Raw genomic sequence first — 12,001 nt, forward strand, 5'->3', positions numbered from 1 at the left:
TTAAGTCCTCAACATTTCCAGAATTTCAGTGGAAAAAACCCTTGCTGCTGCTTCATACAGACAACTACCGTTTCAACTGTTTCCCATGACAAGACTTGCGATTATTAATGAGGTGTCTCAACTACCTACGAAATCATTAGTAAAACGCAACTTTCTCTACAGATCTCATTTACATTACATTAATATCAAGTTTTGATTGGGGAAATTTTAATACTTTAATTAATTCAATTATTTTCCACAGTTATAGAGCTCCATATTTTTCTGGAATCCAAGGCCAGTCCCGATAAAAGTTGTTTTAAACGACAGTGTGTGATTTCTAATGAACACTTCCACCAAGACTAAAGGTCACATAAATATGTGCCAACATGGCAGCTACAACATGAATGAACCAGTTTCTATTCTACCTTTGAGATGAGTGTCTGCTCTGCATTAAAAAAAAATCATCCCTTAGGTTCCATTACCTCAATGTATGTACAATTTTGATAATAAGTGGAGTTTGTTGTTGACAATTGCACAAGAGGCAGATCATGGTCATCCTTTGGTCATTGCACTCATATTTCTATTACAGACTAACTGTACTATTATAACAACTCCAATACAGCCTTCCAATCCAGAAGACAGACCAATGATTTTATTGATGGACTATTAAAGGATGTGTCTTCTTTTTCATCAGTAGCTGTCAAATGGGCACTGTGGATTTAGGTAAATTTGTGTGAGCCAATTTTCGTAAGAGTTTTTATTGGTTTGAATTAAAAATGTTCCTTTTGATGAAATTTCATTGTTATGCCCAAAGTTTAATGAATAAAGATCATGTTTCATAATCTGTAGACGAAGATAATTTGCAAGTTTGGATTTAACTACGAAATCCACAAAAATAAAAAATTTGAGCCCCCCCCCCCCCCCCAAAAAAAAAAAAATTATCCCACTGCAAAGCTTTGACATGGATGCAAGTTGCTAACAAGGAGAAGAAAGCGGCTTGCTTGTTCTAGACTATGGATCAATACATGACGTCTCTCGATCTTCTTTCTCTTTCTCAAAACATATCAAGTATCATATGCAACAAGTTCCAGAGAAACATAACCTTGAAGAAATCCTAATGCCCAAGTAAAACATATTAACAATAAATCAAACTCCACTTCCTTCAGCCTTCTCTCCATTTTTGTCACACTGGAACCAATTTCCGATCAACGGCCATTTGACAGGTTTAGATGGCAGCAGGGTTTGTGACATTCCGAGTTTCGTAGAGATTGGAGGCAATATATCTACACGTCAAAACAATATGTAATTTCTCCTCCTCAAAATGTGTGTCAAGCAATATGCAATTACCCTATCACATAAATGTTGGATATTCATACCAAATCTGCAGTTTATGTCTTGAAAAATGTGACACCATCTCCTATGACAACACAAAAACTACTATGGATTCTGGTTTTAAACTATTACTGGTAATTTTATTCAGGTAACAGAATAAGCTAATCTTAAAACACAGATTGCATACTAGCTGGCCAAACCCCGGTCTTGATTAGCTTCTACTCAGGATTGTTGCTGGTAGAAGAAATAAATCCTGATGCCATCTTATAATTCAGTTTGACTTCTTAACAAAGGCCACTCTAGTGCACAATGATAAACTCGGCATCGGACAATGACTGTCTCTGTGTATGCTGGAAAAAGATATTTCATTAATACTACAGCATTCATCAGCGCATGCAATTATATGGTCAACTTCAAACAGTTGAACGAGATGGGGGTAGCAGACAAAAAAAAACCCAAACTTATAATGAATGCCACAACTGACCAGTTGCATTGAAGCATGACCTTTTTGCTTCAGGTCAGGTTGCCTTGTCTAAGATGATGGGAAAAAAAAGAGAAGTGGTGATAAAGGGAATAAATTGTCCCTGAGCACAAGTTACAGCTGCATGGGACATGGAAAAGTAACCAATGGAAGCACAGAGAGACACAGTGCTGTGTCTACAACAGTTGGATAAAGTACATTACCTATCAACAATGGATATATAAATGACAAAAAGCTCCGCAACTGATCTTTAATCAACATTAATGTCTGAAATAACATCAGCAAAAAACATGAGGAGCCCATTAAACCAATGATTGACTATTAATTTTGATGTAAAAAAAATATATCTTATCAAAGCAGAAAACACTGCACATCTTACAATTAAAAGTATTTATTCATACAGGTCGTACATTACTTTTTACAACTTTACAAGCTAAGAAACTAGAAATCATTAAAAATCTTAAGAACCTTTGTATTTTGTAACCAAGCAACCACAGGCTTGTGTCCCCAATGGCATCTAAAAACTACCATGACTACTGTTACTCTAGTTCAAACCCTTGTGGTGTGTGAACGGAGAGAACTGGAGACGATCAGAGCCTCAGCTGCACACCGGCCCACTGATTAAATCCTAGCCACTGTGCTAAAGAAACCACCACAGAAGTCTTAGCTACCAGATCTCTCAGCATCTTTGGACACATAGAACAAAAGAAAACATGATATACTGTGGGTTTGGTTGTTTATGCCTCAAGTTTTGAAGCCATTGAAACATAGTAAATGTACACACTTAAGACTACAGTCTTCATTAGTCCATGTGAATAGAACATGGCCAAGTTCACTTCAATGAAGAAACCATGGGAGAGTTCAGCGCTAAACAATAGGCTTTATACAGGCAAAATATTCAATGCTGTTGTTTTCCTTATTCATTAAAACCAACCTATTGCAAAGAAAACAAAAAATGGAAGAAATGTTCAAAACTTTGACTCTTCATGGATGTCATCACTCTCTCTCTCTCTCTCTCTTTCTCTCTCTCTCTCTAACATTTCACAAACGTAATGAAGCACAGAATGACTTGTTTACTCTAGAGGAGATTTTCTTGTACCATCATTATTGATCAAGGCAAACAAGATACATGAAACAAGCATTTTAGACAATGACATACAATCCTACCACACAGACCAGACCACTGAATGCAGTAATGTCTCCACTGGGATCACATGCACAACTTTCATACCATTTTATTCCATTATTATTCCTACAAAACATTCTCCTAAATTTAGTAGACCTATAGATTTTATTCACATGGCTTACTGTAAACCATTTTTTATTTGTGACAACTTTATTTCATAGTATAACAAAAATGTGTAAAGTACTTTATGGTGACTAATATTCTCAACAAAGATGTAGAATAATAATTATATAAGAAACATTTGAAGAATGGTCTGCAGCAAGAAATGTTTGCTGCCCACAACAAAATTCTTGCGTACCTTGTAAAACTTTCCCATATGCCAATAGAAAATGGTCAACAATACCTCTCTATCAATGGAATCTGTGGTTTTAGCATAGCTAGTTTTTTAATTAACTGTTAAAAAATTGTTCATCTCATACTATCAAAAAAACTATCAGTACTCTGTCAGTATTATCGGTATCATTGTTAGAAAAAAATTTGTCAAATGTATCTGACATTCGAATAGTTCACTAATACTTTTGATCCATAGTCCATTCATAAAAATTCATAAAAATTCGTTTCAATATCAGGATGAAAAGTGAATCAATTATAATGATATAACATGGCCTACACAGTTAGGGAAATGGAGTTCTACATGACGACATGGTATTGAACCATAGCCATGTTATATATTCCTACAGACTGTGCGCTGGACCAACTCATTACGGTCATCACAGGTACTCAAAAATAACCGAAAAAACACAGTCCAAGTTGTACAGTTTGGTTTCGGCTTTTAGTTTGGATCCGAATCGGTCCACATAATAGTATCCTTGAATAAGGAAGTAATGAAATATAAAGATGCTAGAAATGTCCTATAACTCCTATTTAGTGAATTTTTTCTTATTGTAAATCTATTTTAACATTGTCAATAATTATGTATTACTTTGGGTTGACAGTGCAATAAGTGACAAGAAAACAAACATTTATTTACATTTGTTTACAATTATATCAAAAACACTCAAAGATTTAACTAATTTTAAAACTACTAGTGCACCATTGTTTGATCTAATTATATACATGCCAGTTGCATATATGTAAACTGCTATTTTATCCACTGACCTTTATTTATGTTTTGTACACATCCAATGTATTTCTTTGTATTGGGAGAGGGTGGTCTAAGTTATGGAACGTGTGCCCATGCAATCCCAGTTGTTTTCTCTTTTTTTTTGTACAATAAAAATACATGCAAGTTCAAATCAAATAAATGAAGGTGACTCACATTTTATTCTTATTTACTGTGGATTAAAGAATACAGTTGAAATTTTCTAATTGCTAAAATCTGTTAGCATAATTCTCATAGGCTGATCAAATCCCTATCTAACTTAATCAGTTTTCAGCTTATTCAGATTCAAAAAACTTAATTAACTAGCAAGGTCTCCCTCATTCGATAAGCTTTGATTTTAAATAAGTTTGTTTCAATAACATTATATATATTTTCCTCATCAGCAAGAAGGATAATCAAAAGAATCATAATTTTGAAAGTTTTGCCTTTTAGCCAACAAATTCCATTTTCTTTAATGTAGTGCTTTGTCATAAAATGTAGCTTCATAATTCTTACTAATATGTTCTTGAATTTTCAGACTTGTACTAAACATAGGTATTCACAGATTACAAAGCTCACCAAAATGAGGCATCACCAAAATGAGGCATCACCTTCATGAGACCACCTTTATCATATCATATGAAAATCATAGTTAATCATTGGAGACTGTACTGTGGTTTGACAAAATATTACATACAAAATTGTATGATAATATTTATCATATCATATGTACAGTAAATATCATACTGTATCAAATATTGAATGGGGTTGAGGGCAACATTGATTAATGAGCCCCTGAAAGACAAAATATTGCCTGACGCGAAACCTCCAGGGCAATATATTCGTCCCAAGGGGGCTTATATAATCAATATTGCCCGAAAACTCAGTCAACATTTGTTTTGTTATATAAAGGAACAAACCTAAAATTCAAGAAAGGATTTGAAAACAGATTTTTTCGGCTCAACATAGAATTCAAATATTTGAACTTACGCAAATTTCATTTACAAATTATCGTTGGCATCAAAAGGTCACTGGTGAAATTTCACTAGGAAGTAAGCTAAAGATGTTTTACCTGATTTTACTTCACAATAATTCGTGCAATTCCATATCCCTGTTATGATAGCGAACCATTGCATTGTGCGTCCGTTGTTTACTTGCCCTGACTGATTGCCTATTATGACGTCACCCTGTTTTGGAGTCGTGAGATTTATTTACGTCACCATTTACAAATCAACAAATCAGAGGTGATTATTTGAAATAGAGGGAATGTTCTCTAGATATTATTCCTAGCCGGTCAATATAAAAAAAATATTGACCAGTCAATATTTTTCGGACTTGCTAATATTACAATTATTGACAATTTGTCTATATAGAGTAATATAGTGAGAATATACTACTGTATATAACAATTATAAATATACTACTATAAAATATGATATTTATCCTATGATACAATCTATGGGATTGATCAACTCGATATATTTCTGTAGTCAGTCAGTAAGAAACCTAATAAGTGTTTTGTTTTCTGGAGGATTTTTTAAATGACAAATTTATTCACACATCGAAATGATCTATGCAAAGCCATGTACTAGATACCTTACATCTCGTATAATTTAACACATTTAAACTCTTCAAAATTACCAATATCACCTTTCAAATACTTTTTAAAAGTCTTTGATTCACCCATGTTTACATACAATGTTTTGTTGCTATTCAATACTAAACATTTTCTCCCTTTTACTCTGCAGAGATCTGAGCAAATTTCGACGCTAATTTTGTTCTGCTCTACACACAACAATGTGACATCACTATTCAAAGGGCAACTACTCTAATTTTAAAGAATTTCAAAGAGCAACTACTCCAAATATTTTAAGAACTTAGGGCATTGGGTTTCTGTATTTATAATATGAAATGCCTAAATGAGAAGGCGAAGTGTCAGACAAAGACAGCCATATTGCCAAAAATTTATATTTACCATATTAACATAGAGAAAATGCTGCTGTGCAGTAAGTATATGTAAGCATCAATTTTTTTCAAACATAAGGATCAAGGCCAAGACCGCACTGATATGGCTCTGACAAAATGCATAGCAATATGCTGCAGTAGGCATTGTCCCTTGGTGCCTTATGTGGTCAGGCCAACAAAATACAGTTTTCACCCCTCTATATAAAATTCTATACTTCCACTCACTGTCCTACCTTGAAACAAGTGAAAAGCTGTCAATGTGACAGCAAACCGGGTTTTCTCTTATGTGAACTGTATCCATAATCCATGTCAACCCGTATCCAGTGAAATGGAGTTCCCTATATGCAACATTTTGCCAAAAAATGATTAAGTTCAAAAGCTGGTATTTTTTTTCATAAATTATCGGAAATCAAAATCCTAGCAATATGCACACCTCTAATATAAGTACCGGTACAACTGATCTGCAAAAGAACAACTTCCTATCTTGGAAACTGTAGGAGGAGTTATCCGTACAATGAGGGTACCCTATATGCAATATTTTGCCAAAAAATGACTAAGTTCAAAAGCTGTTATTTTTTCGATAAATTATCGGAAATAAAAATCCTAGCAATATGCACACCTCTCATATATGTACAATTGATCTGCAAAAGAACAACTTCCTATCTTGAAAACTGTAGGAGGAGTTATCCGTACAATAAGGGTACCTTTATGCCGGGGCTTATGACAGCCGCCCACCCGCCCGCCATTTTCACCATTTTAATAACCGGATTTTTCTGTTGGAAAACCCGGTTAAAAATATCAGAAATGTTTAATTATATAATATGTCTACACACAGTTGTATATGGAATACAAATACATATCGGGGGCTGTATATAATGTGTCTGTATCAATACTAACGTATTGCTTTGAGGGGTTGTGTATTTATAGCTGTTTATTTCTGTACCTGCAAATGAATGTGTACCCTTGCATATGGGTATGACAACTTGGTATGTGTTACATCAGATGTACCTCCCATTGTAAATTACTATGCTTACTTAACAGTACAATATCTATGTATTTTATCAATTCTTTGTTATAATCAGGTTGTTTTATTGGTATAATGCATATGCCCCCCGAGCGCCCTTGATTGGTGAATAAACATATCTATAATATATTATTCACCAATCAAGGGTGCTCGGGTTGAAAATCATGATTATGTAATGATAAACATCCATACATGACCAGGAATAACATGCTATCAATTAGAAACTAGAGGTACTGTGAGCAAGCTCACAATTGATACCCCCTGCAAAGAAAAAATCATAATTCATGTATTTTTTCTATTATAGAAAATACTGGATGAATCTATTTTACCATCCATTGTCTATAAATAACAACTGCTCTATTTTTTAAAACTGTTAATGCTAATTTGAGTACACAAACCAATTTCTATAATTCTTTAAATTCCATTTTATTTCAAGTTAACCGTTAATGCATGAGGACATTTGCAACCTTTGTTAATAAACATGACTCAAATCAAAATGAAAATCCATGTCAAGCAGCCATTTATATAAACATTTTGAATAATTGGTATACTGAACCCGATTTTATTTTCGAAATTTTTTTTCCATATATTTTTTTTTCAAAAAAATTCATAAATCGAGGAAGGCCATTTTCAGAAAGACAGGGATTAGAATCTAAAAAATAATTTTATGCGGCCTGGGACAAGCAAGCTTTGTGTCAAATTTTAGCTTCTAATTATTTAATTCTATTCTAATTAATACAACACATGACACAGACAGGAATCAAGCATTTTTTAAACAATGACCTTGAAATCTCTCAATTGACTTTGGGTCAAAGTCATGACACACCCTCGGATTATAAGCAATCTTAATGTGAATTAAAAACTTCCAATACTTGTCTATAAGAAAGATATGGACCGGACAAAAATTTTGCACTTTTTCTGCCAGTGACCTTGACCTTGTCCGAATGACCTTGGGTCAAAGTCATAACACACCTTTAGGTCAGAAGCAATCTTTGTGTTAAGTAAGAACTTCCACTGTTTCTCCATAAGAAAGATATGGACCGGACACAAATTTTGCACTTTTTCTGCCAGTGACCTTGGTCATGCCCGAATTACCTTGGGTCAAGGTCATGACACGCCCTTAGGTCATAAGCAATCTTTGTGTGAAGTAAGAATTTCCAATGTTTCTTCATAAGAAAGATACGGACCGGACACAAATTTCGAACAGACAGATGGACGGACAGACAGATGGACGGGGTGATTCCTACACCCCCCCCCAAACTTTGTTTGCGGGGGGTATAACAATAGGAGCTTTTATTTGATTGCTCATATTGTCCTTAGGTATTGGGCAACAAAAAAGTGTGCATGCTCTATATTTAGCACACATGTGACAGGTGTGCATCACAATCTACACTGAACAAACATCATTCTACTCACTTCAACACCTGCTTCTTTTCATCTGTTCCAGGATTTTCTGAGTCCTTCACTGTCTCTGACGACATTCTATGCTTTAAAAATTATAAACTTTATTCAGTGAATTTGTCGGTGCTATTTCTATCAAAGATTTGCCATGGAAAAATGGCTCTTAAGATTAATAAACATTCACTTATAATCTACATGACAACAATCTGTTTAGTAGGGATAACCATAGCTACACCTTCATTACAATGCTTACACAATCTTGACAGTTATGTTAAATTCATTAGCACATATGAAAAAACTTATAATTAAGAAGGAAAGCTTGTGATTTTGCAGAGAATATTGCTATTTGTAATTAACTCTTTGACCTGAAGAAAAAAAGAAAGAGAAGAAGAAAGGAGAGAGAGAGATACATGACAGATACAGACAGACACAGGGATGTAATAGAGAAATAGAGAGAGAGAGACAGACAGACAGACAGACAGAGGACTTACCACCTTACCTAGTTTTATCTACCTGTCAGGCACTGCCAAGGACCCGAAAAGTGTGACACTATTGATTAAAAAAAGGCAAAATCTGTACAATTTTATTTTGAATGGGAAAAAAGCGTAATATTCCATATGATTACATATAGGATCTCTTCTGATTGTTATATGGTATATAGTTTTTATCCAACAAGTTGTGATTTTTTTATTTCCCTGCTTAGGCAAAGGAATAGAAATGACACAAGTTGCATATATACCCGTCAATATATATATACCTGTATGACTTTGATGTTTACTAGTACCAAAAAACTACTGTGGTAAACTTTATTCAAATTTTTTTTTTTACCTGATCAACATCTCTGCAGTGCAAGCAGAAACAGCAAAATAAAAGTGTGTGTCTAAAGGACTATATGCTGTATTATGCATTTTTCGTCCCCAAAATTTAAGTTTTTCAAAGAGCTTTGAAAATAAGATGGCAGACGGTTGAAATCATATTGAAACATAAGATAACATATAACATAAGATAACATAACATTTTGAAAATAAGTGTGTAAAATGTTATCACCATAGTTATGACATAAGGTTGAAATGACATCTTAAAAATTGTATTATTTTGATAAATTGATCTTTTGTAGCAAAATAAGGGTGTTTTCCGTAGTTTATCGACTTGGAAACATCAAGCGCAGGCTTGCTTTAGTATCATTTTTTAGTATGATGTGTATAATCATAGGAAGAAAAATATACGTTAAAATCGTACTTGAGCAGACCTGCGCTCAATACTTCCTAATGCAAAATATAAAGAAAAAATGACAATATTTTGATTTCTTTGCAAAATTGCGGAAATAGGGTCATTTAGATGACATCATAGATAAACAGCGAATGAGTAATGATGACTAAAATCAAGATTAAAGTGATAGGTATCCTCAGTACAATTATTTATGGAGATTTGATTTTTATATGACACTTTTTAAAAAATGTTTAAAATTTGGGGCAGAAATGTATCCATACTAAATATAGTCCTTTTAAAAAATTTATATTTTATCAAAATTCTCATAACTGATACAGCTGTACGTAGTATGAAATTTCATATCTGATTCAATCGTCCTTAATGTTTCACTCTGCTGTTATATTTGCAGGAAATTTATATCTTTACATTAGTAATATTAGAAGCTATATATGAAAACGAAAAGTACACATATCCCATACATACACATCTTGTAAATTTGTGTGCATTCAAATCATTTATAAACTAATCACCATGAAATGTGAGGAAAAATTTGTTACAATCATATTAATATAAAAATTCTCATATGGTTTGCTAGTGAGTTGTTCATGCATGGAGGCATTTTCATTTCTTGTACATGGATAAGGTATTGTGAGATTTTGTACATGTGGAAAAAATATTTTGTCCATAAATAAAATCAGTTGTTGTTTCCATTTAAATTTAAATAACTACCTACTAATATATACCTCTCAATCAGATAAAATGTGCACTATGCATTGTAGCTAGATATAAATTTCAGAGCATTAACCTATATACACTTATCTTTATGTATGACAAATCCCAGCTTTATCATATATGCTACAAAAAGCAACCATTAAATCTAAAAAGCATGAACAGCCATTCGCCATTGGATAGTAAACATAGTCTGCTTACAATGACATGAATTTAAACAATGGTTGTATTGAAACAAACACAACTGATGGATTCCATGGCAGCTGGAAAAGCATAAAATAGCATGGGGACAGGGTCCACCTATGTTAAAATTGGGAGAGCCTAGTACCTAAGGGCTGTCATGAGCGGTAATACCCAACAAGAAAAACAAGTTTTAATTTAGTTATATCAATATATGTTTTCATAAATTAATTCAATTCTTTACATAGTCATGTAATTTGTACTATTGTCTCAGGACAGTAGTTCCACATGCAGGTTTTGAAACTGAGCTTAGATTTATAACTACAAAAAATGCACCCAATAGCATGCATCTATCTAAATTTTGGCTGCGCATTTATTGAAATTGTGCAACATGAGCAAATTGAATGCACAATTTACACATAATTAATCATTTCAAAGTAGGCAAAGCTGGCTTGCATCATTGAGAGATTCACTTACTAAAAAAAGATGGCAAGACACAGTTTCTGATACATGAGTTAAGACCAAGCCCTAATTTGTGTACCATGCAGTGTGTCAATATGTCTTTACAGATGACAATGCACACGGCATAAAAATTATATGTTCTTGCTTTGACTTTAATTTATCTCTGCAGATAGTTAAGAAAATCAGAAATGGAACTGCAGAAAAAACACTGACTACCCAATGAGCAATTTGACCATTTGCCAAGACCATACACCATGTACACAGATACATTTAACATTTCAAACGAAAATCGATGGATTCCATTAATTGTCAGCGTGTATTTTTCATGTAAGATAATGCAATTTTTCATATTATAGCACTCTATAGCGATGACTATAGCGTATTCTTGTGAAAATGTAGAAAAATCTCTATTTCTATCACTGACCTACCACAAAACAAGCCGCCATATTGGAATTGACATCATTTGCATATCTCGTAACTAAAAAAGCATTATTTACCGTATATATGGGCGATATTGAAGTTTAAAAGAACCTCAGATATTTTTACATACTGTTTCCATGTAGATATATGACCACTGGAAATAACGTTCGGTGTTTCACTGTCCAAGATCAATTTTTTCTGTTATGCATATCTCATCTCATTAACTGACCGGAACTAGATCATGTAAATATATGAAACAAACACGTGCAGTTAAAATATGGACGGTATATCTTCAGTAACGTTTGTCTTTTTTTTTTTTTTAATGTAGATTAAATAATGATGAGGCCCAGGTTCAATTCTAAACATTTTGGTTTTCAGCATAATCAAATTCCATGCGCGGATCCAGGGGGGTGTTGGGGGGGGGGGGGGGGGTAGTGACAGGCATGTAGCATCGATTTTGAAAGGGGGCAGACTCTTCCAAAAAATCTTGACAAGAAAAAAAAAAGGGAAAAAACAATTTCCCATGATCTTCAAATTCCTATTCCCGGGGGG

General features: G+C 33.7%; 1 protein-coding gene across 4 annotated transcripts in view; it reads right to left on the minus strand.

Moving 5' to 3' along the window:
- Positions 1 to 11,700, minus strand: part of LOC105320588 (nuclear receptor coactivator 3) — a 58,563-nt gene extending 46,863 nt beyond the window's left edge. For 2 of the 4 annotated variants that reach the window (XM_066086277.1, XM_066086276.1), the window contains exons 1-4: positions 11,580 to 11,700; positions 8,949 to 8,998; positions 8,465 to 8,535; positions 6,258 to 6,362 (exon numbers count right to left, since the gene is read on the minus strand). In XM_066086277.1, coding sequence (XP_065942349.1) covers positions 6,258 to 6,362; positions 8,465 to 8,529 — 170 coding nt within the window. In that variant the 5' untranslated portion in view covers positions 8,530 to 8,535; positions 8,949 to 8,998; positions 11,580 to 11,700. The remainder of the gene's footprint in view (positions 1 to 6,257; positions 6,363 to 8,464; positions 8,536 to 8,948; positions 8,999 to 11,579) is intronic. The other 2 variants (XM_066086278.1, XM_011418573.3) reach the window with 2 other exon arrangements.
- Between the last annotated feature and the right edge of the window lie 301 nt (positions 11,701 to 12,001).

This window comes from Magallana gigas, chromosome 5 (genome assembly GCF_963853765.1).
Source record: "Magallana gigas chromosome 5, xbMagGiga1.1, whole genome shotgun sequence".
Lineage (NCBI taxonomy): Eukaryota > Metazoa > Mollusca > Bivalvia > Ostreida > Ostreidae > Magallana > Magallana gigas.